This window comes from Bidens hawaiensis, unplaced genomic scaffold (genome assembly GCF_021521415.1).
Source record: "Bidens hawaiensis isolate Kalapana, Puna unplaced genomic scaffold, B.hawaiensis_p1.1 tig00024420_1, whole genome shotgun sequence".
In the NCBI taxonomy this organism is placed as follows: Eukaryota; Viridiplantae; Streptophyta; class Magnoliopsida; order Asterales; family Asteraceae; genus Bidens; species Bidens hawaiensis.
Window position 1 is genome coordinate 61,031 of NW_027493845.1, and position 13,721 is coordinate 74,751.

At 32.8% G+C, this 13,721-nt stretch overlaps 1 protein-coding gene and 1 pseudogene across 3 annotated transcripts; one reads left to right on the forward strand and one right to left on the reverse strand.

Moving 5' to 3' along the window:
- Positions 1 to 201: 201 nt before the first annotated feature.
- Positions 202 to 7,525, reverse strand: LOC143569182 (DNA-binding protein RHL1-like; annotated as a pseudogene). The gene is made up of 12 exons (XR_013141690.1): positions 7,079 to 7,525; positions 5,145 to 5,255; positions 4,872 to 4,961; positions 4,528 to 4,745; positions 4,354 to 4,452; positions 3,349 to 3,508; positions 3,195 to 3,234; positions 3,046 to 3,101; positions 2,600 to 2,666; positions 877 to 911; positions 665 to 709; positions 202 to 338 (listed from the first exon to the last, which is right to left on the reverse strand). The product of XR_013141690.1 is annotated as a DNA-binding protein RHL1-like (transcript).
- A 2,455-nt stretch (positions 7,526 to 9,980) lies between these two features.
- On the forward strand, positions 9,981 to 13,211 carry LOC143569183 (E3 ubiquitin-protein ligase RING1-like). 2 transcript variants are annotated; one of them, XM_077055155.1, is made up of 2 exons: positions 9,981 to 11,020; positions 13,049 to 13,211. In XM_077055155.1, exon 1 carries the CDS (start codon positions 9,991 to 9,993, stop codon positions 10,987 to 10,989), a length of 999 nt encoding a protein of 332 aa, XP_076911270.1. In that variant the 5' UTR covers positions 9,981 to 9,990; the 3' UTR covers positions 10,990 to 11,020; positions 13,049 to 13,211. The 2 variants fall into 2 exon arrangements, with proteins under 2 accessions (XP_076911270.1, XP_076911269.1); XM_077055154.1 differs by having other exon boundaries at positions 9,981 to 10,995; positions 13,042 to 13,204.
- The last annotated feature ends 510 nt before the right edge of the window (positions 13,212 to 13,721 follow it).

The window sequence follows — 13,721 nt, forward strand, 5'->3', positions numbered from 1 at the left end:
AGCATGTAGGCATTAAAAGTGAAACGATATGTTACTAGCTTGAAACTGTATGCATGACCATTAAAGATTTAAACCACCCAGGTCAATTTACAGTCTTACACTCACACATACATTCATCTACTTGAATATTATTAGAGCACAGACATTCGGTTAATATTCAAATATAGTTAACTAATCCATACACACATTTAATTTGACCATATATATTCATCTCTCTGCATTTTCTTCTGTGAAAAAATAAAACTTGATACATGAAGGAAGAACTAAAAAAAATTTAAAACTACAATGAAATCTCTTCTTGAAGTGGATTAAGCACCCCAATCTTCATCACTTGAATCCTGCACATATCATTTCATTATGAAAACTATTTGTTGTAACCTTTGACATGTTTACAAGTCCATTTAGGCTACGTTATTGATTATAATAATATAGTTTAGATAATCATATACACAACATTATTTATAAAATTCAAAAAGGGGATTAAAAACGTTTTTGTTGTGATATAACACACACATTTGGCAGTCGCGGCATAATGTTAAAATGCAAATTATTTCATCAAATAGGTGTTATGACACAAAAAATCAGATCTCAAATATGATCATGGAAGTATTGAGCAAAATCCTAATAACTAAAAACTCTAGGTGTTATAGCTGTGATGTCTTACCTTTGATGAATCATCTGATATCTCTTCAACTTCATCATCAGAAATCTGAAAAAAAACAAATATCTATAAATATTGCTACGCAGAGTATAGATAAAGAGATATTTTGGAAAAATTAGGTAAAGAAGTCAAAATATTTTAAGTAATAAAGAGCAGATAAATAAACTTTATGAGTAAATTAAGTAAAGACGTCGCTATATATAGTAGTTAGTTACCTTGGGCTTTTTCTTCCTTGGGGTAGATTTTTTAGCTGCAGCTGAGAAGCATATCAAGAAATTAAACTAAGGACTAAATTCATTTTTTTACAGTTAATTATTCAATATCACATTTTTCAAAATGCATATCCATTTATCCAAACACCCCTCTATATTGTGTTCCCTTGTTTTAAAAATTATGTGTTGGTGCATATTGAGGAATATACAAATATTATCTTTATAGTTTATACCTTGAGTAAATTATAAATTTCATCTTTTATGTTGTGTTTTCAGCCCTTAATGTTTACTAACTACACTAGACATCACTAGTCAGTTTGTTACAAATTACATCCTTTACACTAACAATCATTACTTTTTCTCTTAACCCACGTGAGTATGTGATCAGATAGGGGTATTAACATACCTTCCCCTTTTAATCTGAATTATAAAGGATAACAGATCAAATTTGTAATTTGCTTTTAACTCTTTACCAAAAAATAAAAGTATTTTTAAAACAAGATTTCATATTGAGGAATATACAAAATGAATAAAAATACTAAATATAAACGTTTTTTACAATATTAAAAAAAAAACAAAAACAAAAAACAAACAAACTTCATCCTTTATGTGCAATTGAAATTTAAAGGGGAGACAAATTTACATTAAAACCCTCATGTGCAACTGACATACCAGTAGTTAACGAGAAAATTTAAGATTGCTAGTGTAAATGATGTAATTTGTAACAAACTGATTGCATGAGAGATGTTTAGTGTAGTTAGTAAACATTAAGTATCTAACGCATAATGGGCAGTGGCGGAGGTACATATAAGAGACCGGGTTCACCCCAACCCGGTGTTTCTTGGGTTTTATCTATAGCCTACACTATCGTATTAACGAACGAACCCATTGTTTTCAAGCGAACGAACCCATTTCATTTTAAAAGAATATTATTATAAAAGTATTTACCGGTATGGTTTTTTGGCCGGCAACAGAATAGAAGAAACGATGATGGAAAAAGAAAGTTAGAAAAGAAGAAGATGATACAATGAGATATTATTATTTATCTTTTCTTTTAATAGTGGCTAGTTTGAAAATAAGCCCATCAAAACTTATATATATTCCTATTTATTTATCAGTTTCCTCTATTTTTTTCTCAGACAATTGAAGGTACACCTATCAAAGGTGACCACTAAATATTTCAAAAATTTTATTAGCTTGTTCTTGATTGTTTTTGACAGTTTTTATCTTGTTTTTGTTAACTTCGAAATGAAATATACCAACCAAAGTATTTTTACTGATGATATTACTAATATTATTTTATATAACCTTTTCTATTAGCATTAAAAATATACATATAATTAAATTTTTGACATATACTGTATGCAAAACTTTTAATTAATCGTTAAGGTTTGATCAAATTCTTTAATACAAATTACATATGATAAAATGGCTCGACAATAAGTTAGGAGTTATTGAAAGATGAATTTTATGTTTGTGTCCTGTATAAAATGATGATACACTATTGTTAAAATAATGATATTGCATTTTTTATGTGATCCGACCCGGCCCATTTCAACCCGAAAACTTTAACGTCGGATAGTTATTAAATCAAAGCAACGAAAAATTCCGAACCCAGATGAGCAAATTTCTGGCTCCGCCACTGATAATGGGTATATACATAAAGGAAGAAATTTGTAATTTACTCTTATATCATAAAAGGGTCAGTGAGGGAGAGACAAAATACCAGGTTTTCCTTCTTTAACTGTTTTTCCCTTTTTTCTTGGTGTTCTTGCTGCAAAAACAATTGTTAACTCATTTAGGTATGTCGAGTAAAGGTGGTCAAATGGGTGGGTCAGGTAACACGCTGAAATGGCTGTTTTTAGTACGGGTCGGGTTAGGTTGACCTGCCAACAATCTTCTGTCTGCTTTTAATAAATCTCAACTCTAAAGTGTTGATTATGATTACGAAAACTGCATTATTGAAGTAGTAATATAGACCTTTTAACCGTCTGACCCGTTCCCTTTTTAGCTAACTCTTTTTATTCAACCTGTTTGACCGTTTGAGATAAAGACATAGCCAAATCAACAAGTTCAGAAGTGATTCGAAACCGCCACTTGCAATTAATAGTTTCATAAGATGTGTGTGGAGAGAGAGAGAGAGAGAGAGAGAGAGAGAGAGATGGTTCTCACTTTACTTTGGTCAACCTTATCTTCCAAAGATGGCTCCTGCGATCTTTTCCTAGAAACTAGAACAAAAATAAGAACTTTAGTGATTAATTCCATAACCAGTTTAATAGTTGTAGATCCAAATTGAGCAAAGATATAGAGAGCAAATAAACCTTTTGATGAGGATGGATGAGCTGGTGTGTTTGTTGCCATCTGTAAACATCATAAGCTTATTAAGATAGGTCATTGAAAACTACATTTTATCAAGGTATATGTTCAATTTTGTATTGAAAGCAAGTAATAAGATATCAAAATTTACACTCTGACCTTTTCCTCTTTTTTCTTAAATAATGTAGAAATAGTGGCCTGCACAAGAGTATTTTGATTACTACGAGAACCGTCTTTCGATTTTGTTGCTGATTTGCTAACTTCTGGAATGTTTTCAGAAACTTTGGTCACTTCTGTTTCGGTTGCATCCTTAGTGTCACTGACATTGAAAAAAAAATTAGATCACCTCACAGACAAAATATAAAAATGAAATTAGAGCAAGGACATTGAGTTGCTAAAGTCTACATAAAACAATTAACTATGGGGATGTTTGGATCATCGGATGTGCGTTTTAAAACCTATTATTGGATTACTGCAACTTGAAGTCACAATAATCAGTTTTTAGTGTTTGGAACTATGGATAAAGGGAATCTACTTATAATTACAATGATCAGTTTTGGATAATCAGTTTCAATCCTACATCACCAATATTTGTTTATTTATTAAAAACAAAGATTACTTATATACCCCTCTTTTAACTCACATTTTTATTCTTGATAATGCTACACGAAATAATTACTGGAACTCTCTATACAATAAGCTTTACATAAAAAAGCGTTATATTTGATTTATTTATTTTTTTAAAAGCATATTGCATACTGAAATACTTCAACGATATTTGAAAATGTCCCTTTTCATCATTTTGAAATGTTTAGAATTGGCCATACACGAAACTTATCTTATTATAAAAAACAATCATTTTAAACTTGAACACTTCAACAATACGTACATATGTCCCTTTTGGTCATTTTAAATAATCAGAATCGATCATACACTTAATATAACTTACTAATGCAACTCCAAAGGTAAATCCACCTCAATATCGCTATATCCGACATCATACTTTACAGCTAATTACCTTATTGTGACCATTACATGATTAGTTACAAAACGCACATCCTATCACACCCAATATATCATTATCACCAACACACTAATATCAACAAAGATTATATAAGTTGAAATCAATAGCATAAGTATCAAATGTTTTCAGAAAAAAAAAACCTGATTAAACTAACACCAACTTCTTTATCTTCATCATCAGAAGATTCAATGTTATCATCCAAGTCAAATGCATCATCTGCAGAAGAAGATTCTGCAAACCTATACCGCAAAAGATCTTTAGTATTATTATGCACAAACACACAAACTATCCAAACTTAAAACAAAGATAATTACTTATATGATTTTCCAGAAGTTCTTGAGGAATGCCTAGTTGCAGTTGCAGGTGTAGGTGTTTGAATCAATTCATTTGGATCACTTTCATTGTCAGATTCAGTTTCTGGTTCGTGTGTAGGAGACTGATGTTTGACTTCAGTTACTCGACTTTGGTTTACTTTATGAACTCTTTCACTTGTTGAACCTGCACCACCTTGAAAATCATGCTCGGTTTGCTGCTCCTGTGCCAGATGAAATATTGCAACATTATGTCTAAAAAGATTAAAGCAGAAAGTATAACCGAAAAAAAAAGTAACTAGTATTAACAAATTAACAGCACGTAAATGTAACTGTTTCACGAACACCGACCGTTTTCATGTTTTCTGGAAGCTTAGTTGGATTTCTTCAGGATTCTCTTCCTTGCTTCCAATCCACCATGCATCAGAAAACACAATCTGTAAAGATAAAATGTCAAAACAATTATACAAAACCTTATATTTGAGTAACAACCGATATTCAAGTATTCGCGTAATTCAAAAGAAGCAGAACAATCATACACATTTCAAGGTCGCTAATAATGAACATTTAAATCAACAAATGAATAGAATCGTAGAATTAAGAAATGTAAAGCTGCTAACCATGTTATCAAAGTAATCTTCACACATCACATTCTTCCCGCCTTTAGAGAACTGCAAAGTCAAGTACCTGTTTTTGGGATAAACAATTGTCCCAAACAACTTCATTCTACCCTGCACACACAAAATCATAAGTAGAAATCAGTTCATAATTCAAGCATATGATCCAGTGATCACTAACTGTGTAAAACAAACAACAATTAGCAATGAAAATTTCTACAGAATCAAGCTTTGTTCACATTAGTTAGGGTTGTAAATGTGAATGAGCCAAGCGGCTCCAGAGCTACTTGAGATTGGCTTGTTAAAAACTCAAATCGAGCAGAGCTTAAACAAACTTGAGCTTTTATAAAGGCTTCTTTAATAAATGAGCTCGAGCCCAAGCTTCACATATTGAGCTCAAGCAGACTCGTGAGCTTAAATGAGCTTTATATATATATATATGATGTGAGAACCATTTTGAAATTGAGAACTTTGAGAACCATTTTGGACCACAAAAAATCCTTTTTAAGAAAATAAAAAATATATATAAAACAAAAAAAAACGCGAAAATAAAAAAAGCAAAAAAAGCAAAAAAATTTATTTTTCATCCCGGTTTCATAAAAAAAATTAAAAAAATATTGGTTTAGCAAAATTATACATATATGTATAATACGTATTTTTTAATTTTATACAAGTTATTCTTTATACATATATGTACAATTAAGATAAATGATAATGTACATATGTGTACATTATGTAAATCGAAATTAAATGAAAATTTACACGTGTATAATTAGTTGTTTTTTTATGAAACCGGGATGAATAATAAAAATTTTGGTTTTTTTACTTTTTAAAAATTTCCGTTTTTTTTTGCTTTATTATTATTTTTTAAGTTCTAAAGGGTTTTTTTGTGTGGCCCAAAATGGTTTTCAAAGTTCTCAATTTCAAAAGGTTCTCTTAGGATCCTCACCCAATATATATATATATATAATATAGGGTTCAAATAAAAAACAATTGTTTTGTGAGAAGTGTGAGAAAGCTTTAAAATATAGTACCCCACCTAAATAGGACACCATAACATTTAAATAGGAAACTATATATATATATATAATATAGGGTTCAAATAAAAAACAATTGTTTTGTGAGAAGTGTGAGAAAGCTTTAAAATATAGTACCCCACCTAAATAGGACACCATAACATTTAAATAGGAAACTATACAACTTTTATAAACTACCGATCTCAACCACTTGATCCTAGATCCAAGGGTGTACATCTATTCTTATGCTTCTCACAAAACTATTGTTTTTTACATTAACCCTACCATATATATATAGATATATTTATAACAACTGTTTATTTAATTATATATAAACATGATAAAAATAATTAAATAATATACAGTATGTTATATATAAAAAAATATAATTATAAATGCATATGTATATAGAGTTTGGATCAAATACAAATTAAATTAACGAGCTAACCGTGAGAATCAAGTAGTGTAATTATATATACAGCATAGTGTAATTATAGTGTAGTGATGTAATTACATAATTACACTTACTTGTAAATATAATTACACTACTTGATTCTCACAGTTAGCACGTTAATTTAATTTGTACGTTAACTTTCTCCTATGTAAATAATCATAAAATAATTAGATAATTAATAAATACTAAAAGAACCAAGCCCAAGCCCAAGCCCGATCCCGAGCTTGACAAACTACTCACCAGGCGAGCTCGAGCTCTCTTAAACTAAAACGAGCCGATATCAAGCCTAAACAAGCTCGGGCTCGTTTACACCCCTAGTTCATATAATCTCTCAACTCATCCCCAATTAGATAAACTATCAAGCCCTAATTAAAACCCCTAACACAGTTGAAATTCAATCAAGCCTTAATCCAATCAATCACAACAAATCATAAACAGAAACAATCAACTACAAATTCTAAACACACCTGTGGAAACTCGAGGTAAAGGATAGGGTTTTTGGATCCGAGATCTTTAAGCTCACCGATCTTACCACCGGAAACCGGGGAACGAGAACAGGAACCGGTTCTTCTGGTTCGATTTACGGAGTATGTCTCTGCCGTGGTGTTTGGTGACTGTTTTGGAAGGGTTTAGAGCTAATGATGAGGCTTTTGACGGAGCTTCGGAGATTATGTTGTTTGAAAATGCGAGTTTACTGAGTCGTCTACGTTCTTCTGCTTCGGGGTTTGTTGGCTCCGCCGTGGACCGGCCGGTTTTCGAGTTCCCGCCTCTCGCCATTGGTGTGTGAGTGGAGAAGGAGGGAAAAGTTTTGTGTGTTGAATGTCAATTGACTCACTGGCTAGCTTAGCTCAGTGGTGGTATGAAGTTTAGTTTGAAAAGAGTAATTAATTTTATAAAAATGATTAAGACTAATTAGTGTTTTGTTTCTTTCTATATTCTAAATTCTAATTATAGATGTGTGGGAAGTTGTTCAAGGTCAAACAAAAATTTCGACTAAACGTTAATTAATCGTTAATTCTCACTTTATTGATTAATTTTGGGTTAATTGGTCAAATTAGGCCAAAATCAAGATTAATCATACTCTTTCGGCTTATCTGATGAGGTTCCGGCCAAAATCATCGGTTTTCAGCGAGGTTCCGGCCAAAATCATCGGTTTTCAGCGAGGTTCCAACTAATTTCCGACCAAAATGTGTGTGTGTATGTATGAAACTGAAAATTGCATATAAAATGTGTGTATGTATATATAGAACTAAAAATTATACATTAAAGTCTGATCTGATTAATCCCGCTCACCCAACTAGCGATTTTTACAACACTAAATGTAACCGATAATTGACACTAACAGGGCAATCAACAAATAGAGGATAAAGGTAGAATAAGTTATGTTTGTATTGAAAACCATGATCAAGTACTGGCTTTTGGATCACATTCGAGACCTTGCAATGCCAAAGGAAGTGTGGGATGTTTTGGCATCACTAATCTTTTTAACATCATATGCAAATAGTATCAAAGCTACCATTAATTTGGTGATATGCAAACAGTATCAAAAATAATATTGGTGATATGATGGGTTAGATGCTACAAATAGTATCAAAGCTACCACTAATATCATATGCAAATTCCACATTGGCCGTAGACATGAGAGATTCTGGTTCATAAAGAATATCATGTATGTTAGATCACCAACGCGATTTGGACTTAGTTGATTGTTGAATAGATAACAACTCCATAACTAAACGTGCTTAGGTGTAAGTAGTACCATAATGGAGACCTGCTGGGAAGTCTCTCCCAAGACAATCAAAAATAAATCCACAAGCTCCTAGACAGACAATCCACTAGGGGCAAAATGACACAACGTCGATGGTACGAGGGGTCGAATGTTGCGTTCTATGTTTCCAAATTCTATATTACCTACTCTCCTAGTAGTTTACCTATAAAAGGCTTGTTAGGGTTCATTGTTTATTCTATCTTTTCGTTGTTGTTTATCAAATAAATAGTTACTAATACGCTTGAGCAACACCGATTGTATCTTGGGTATTGGATTGATGTGATTTCTCATGTTTAAACATAACAATCAACCATATTATTGTCGGAGCATATTTGATTGTAAATTTTCATGAGTGATCACCATTTCAAAACTAAAAGTTGTTCACCTCTGATATAGGTGAGTACATTGGTCGAAGGAATGAAGATCTATGATGAGGGCGATGATGAGCAGTGGAATGAGAGGGAAAACTCTTTAAATGATAAACGAAAAATGAGCATCACACAATAAATAGATCAAAATAACCTAATAAAAGAAGCCAGAGTAACAAAAAATATTCTCATGTGAGAACACGTGGGGTGACTTAATACTAAAAATAGACTAATAAAAAACTTAAGAGATGATCACATACATGATCTAAGTAATCATATTATTTTTCTATCAACATTTTCAAAACCTTTTTTGAACCACATGGTTTGCTTATTTCAAGTGGAATTTCTCCATCATCGAAAACATTGCTAAAAGATCAAACTTGTCCATAACTACTAGTTAGTCATAGTTATGTTTATATTTCATAACACCGTACAAGTAATTAAATGGAAGAAACTAAAATTTCACAATGTGTATCGTGTATGACAATTCTTTAGTATGTGCACGAATTATCTCAACACGATAACCTTGTGGTGAGTTTATCTAAAATGTTCTCATACATCTTAATATAAAAATATTAGTAAGTAGTTAGCCACACACATATTTTGACTATGTCTTATTATATAATAAAATTTATGCAACATATCTCATGTTTATCTTTTCCAGATACTTTTTTTATGTATTATATGTAAGATAATTGATCTAAAGTTTTCAAACCAATAAGATTTTTCAAACACATTATCAATACCGGCTGAATTTTCACCACAATTCCATCACAATACACGAATTTAAAGTAACTATTTATTTAATTAAATTATTAAATTACCATCACAAAATAATAAAAACATGTGTACTCATGGCATTTTATGGCATTTTCACTCCAAAACGCCGGGGGACACCCCCCTCCCCTTTTGCCTTGGCGTTTTGGGTCAAGCGTTTTCCACAAAACGCGATCATGACACGAATTTTGATAAAATTGTGTGTGAGGAGGGCATCTAGAAGGTAACATATGTAATTATTGTAAGAGAGTTGTGACATTTTATTTACTACATCACTTTTTTCAAAATTTTTTATTGCTGACTGGATGTCACATGAAGCAAAATGTTCGGTGATAAGGTGATAAGTTGTTTCGAGTACACATGATCTAATGGACCCAAGTGTTTTACAACAACATATTAATAAAAGAAAAAGGCCACAAACCTGGAACTTATTTACACATTCAACTCACAACAAAACACCACCACAATGTCACAAACAGTTCACAGCGGCGGCAACGGCGGCGACGGCACCGCACCTCAGCTTTACTTCTGCCACGAATGCAATTGCACCGTCACCATCACACCTTCAAATTCCCCAAATTCCGAACTCTCTTGCCCTAATTGCAACGGCGAATTCCTTGAGGAATACGAAAACCCTAACCCTAACCCGAACCCGTTTCTCGGATTCGATGATTCATCGCCGTTCGCTTCCGGCTTTCCTCTCATGTTCTCATCCTCTTCACCCGGCGATATGTCGGCTCTGTTTGACGGACCGGGTTCTCGGCCGGTTCAGAACTCCGGCGAGTTTAATCCGTTTGCGTTTCTACAGAATTATATTAATACTTTACGAGCTGGTGGTGCTAATATCCAATTTGTAATTGAGAACAATACGGACGGTGATCCTTCAGGCTTTCGTGTTCCGTCGAATTTCGGTGATTACTTTTTCGGTCCTGGATTGGAACAATTGATTCAACAGCTAGCGGAAAACGATCCGAACCGTTACGGCACGCCTCCCGCGTCGAAATCGGCGGTTCAAAGCCTTCCGGATGTTAAGATTACTAAAGAGCTGATGGAATCGGATTACTCGGATTGCGCGGTGTGTAAGGATAGCTTTGAGCTTGATGAGGTTGCAAAGCAGTTGCCTTGTAAGCATTTATACCATCCGGATTGTATTTTGCCGTGGCTGGAGATGCATAATTCGTGTCCGGTTTGTCGGTTTGAGTTGCCCACGGATAATCCAGATTATGAGAGTAAGTCTCGACAGGGTTCTGGTGGCGGTGATGGTGGGGCGTCGGGGTCTGCGGGAGGTTCTCGTGATAATCCGCTGACACCGAGGAGGGTTAGGATAAACCTGCCAGGGTTTTTGGCAGGGTATGGTGGTGCGTCTGCTGAGACGAGTGGTAGTGGAGCAGGGAACAACAGTTCAGGAGATGGTAATCAGGGGAGTGGTGGTGGTAATCAGGCTAGACAAGAAGATCTTGATTAGTTACAGGTTTGTGTGAATGTTCTCACCTTATGTTATTAATTTATGTTTATCTGATATTTTGGCTGTGCAAGAAATGAAATTTGCTGTCTCATACTCTCATTTGTGATTTGTTCAAGTATTGACTGGAGACAGTTACTTAAATTTGTTACATTTGAAAGCCTGTTTAAACCTCTAGTTTGAAAGATGCACATTTTCACTTATAATGTAGTTGAGCCATAATGTTATTTGATTCTAGTTTTTTTGCTAGTGATCATAGTTGTCAATAGTGCTCGCACCACCAACTATCGCAACTAGTGTAGTGGACTAGCGGTAGGTTAGCGCTAAGTGGTCTGTAGCGACATAATAGCATGAAATAGTGACAGCGACCATTTTTGTTTTTATTTATTTTTATTTTATTAGCTATTTTGGTGGACTTTTATTAACTATAATAGCTATTTTGGTGGTATTTATTGATTATAATCGCTATTTTGGTGTACTTTAATGTAAAACACTTATAAAAATTTCTAATACTCTATCGCTAAACATGAAATAGTGGGCATTGCTACATAGCGTATAGGTTATAGCATATAGGTAGGCTGTCACTATTGACCGTTGTTCGCTATTGACAACTATGCTAGTCAGCTAGTGACGCTGGAAGAAAATGGCAGTTTACATTAAGTAATACTTAAGGACCCATGTGTTTGATGCTATTAAATGTTACCCTACAAGGTCCTGTATTTACAAAACTGTGAAACCTAACAGAAGGTAACGATGTTTGCGGTTGAACATATCAAAACTAAGAAACAAACTAGCACATTTCTTTTCAGGCCTCAGTACAATTTAAAATGGCAATTAGTTTTGTTAGTTAACTTATATTTAGAATCAGACAGTGTGCTACTGGTTTGATTGATTTGTCACATTTAATTTTATTTACTGCATCTGTATGCTTACGCTTTATATGTAGTTGCTTTCATTTTTAATTTTATTACTTGTATTATTTGCTCATTGCCTTGGCTTTGTGCTATTTTAAAAAAAAAATATTTGGTCTATTTTAAGCAGAAGCATAAGCAATGTGCAATATTCGATCTACCATATACAACCTGTGCTTTTGTTGATTAATTTGAAAAATATATTTTTCTCTGGTGACTTAAAGATTGTTCTTGACATGATTTCCTGGTCTAAAATGGTTTCAAAACTTGTTCTTTTGGTTTTAGCTAGCAGCCAGTACGTAATGTATGTTTTGATTCATATAAGTGTGAAGAACACATGAGCAATGTTTTATCTCCTCATGAAAGCCATTATAGTCAATTTCCATCACTTATTCACTTAGGTAGCCAAAAAAAACAGTTATTGGATTTGTATGAATTTTTTTAAATTTATTTAAAACTTAACTGATTTTTTTCTATTTATTATACGTCATTAATTTACTGTGAAGTTTCTCCTTTTAATTAAAACTAACAAGAAGAATTTGCTTTTTTTTTAATTAAGATAACATGAGACTGGAACTCTGGAAGCAACTGCATCATATTTGTATGCTGCATTAACACTAAGAAATTGCTTTTTATATATTGTTAGTCACAACACAAGTCATGTATTTGAATAGTTTTGATTTCTTCATAATTTTTGTTTACTTATATTATGGTATATTGGTATGGATCAAATGGTGACTGACCACCCTACTGTATGTTATAAAAGAACACCATGTAACATTTGAGTTTTTGTTTACATGGAATTTAAGTTCATTTAATTATATGTTACCAAAGTTAAAGCATGGTTCAAGGATTTCATGTGCAAAGAGAATAAATTAAGTGGGCTAAAGTGTTTTTCTGCTTTTAGAAACACAATATTGCATATAGTGGTGGTTCAATAAGAATTGCATTACTTGTACATGCTGCTGTAAATGGATACAAAATGCGTTTACACGACCACATACGTGCCTCTCTTTCTCTCTGATAACCACATCTGCTCAGCTGTATATACAAGTGTTTATGTAGTTCTCTTTAATACAGGTTGCTGTTGATTTTGTACTTAGTTGTGAATGGCTACAAATGTTAATTTAAATGTGTTTTGTAGGTGGAAGGTGGTGTACTATGTTGAACATACAGTGAATCTTTATCTTATTATATACATGAAAGATTATTTAGAGAGAGACTGATATATCTTTTGCCCTTTTGGATGATTGTGGATCTTTTTTGGTTTTCATTAATTTATTTTTGTATAAAACTTTTGGATCAATTTGTGCATGTATACACCAACATGTTCTACTTCTACCACACAGAACTTGACATCAACTTATTGTCCTCTTAAACGGGTCGTGTTGGTTGGTTGATGGGTCGGACTCTGAACCCATAGTTTTTAAATGAACCTGAACACAACACAAGACTGTTTTGGACATGAGCTTGAACATAATACTTGTGCTTATGTTGCTATAAATCAATAAATTATCACAAAAACATAAATATCTATAACCAATTGTCCTTAAACAGGGCATGTTTGATGCTCTCGTTTCTTTTTTTAACCTTGTAGTTTTGACAGTAAATAAATTTGGCATTGATATAAGCTATCTTTTAGAATTTAGGAAACCTGCAAACCAGTCAAGTTTCTACCTAAAATTTTTCGAACAATTCTATGATACAATCATTATAACTACATCCTGAACTTATAAACTCATATATAATTTTTTTCATCTCTCATGGTATGGTTAAATATACTGTTTATGGTTTTGAATATAGGAAATTATTACTCATGTATTT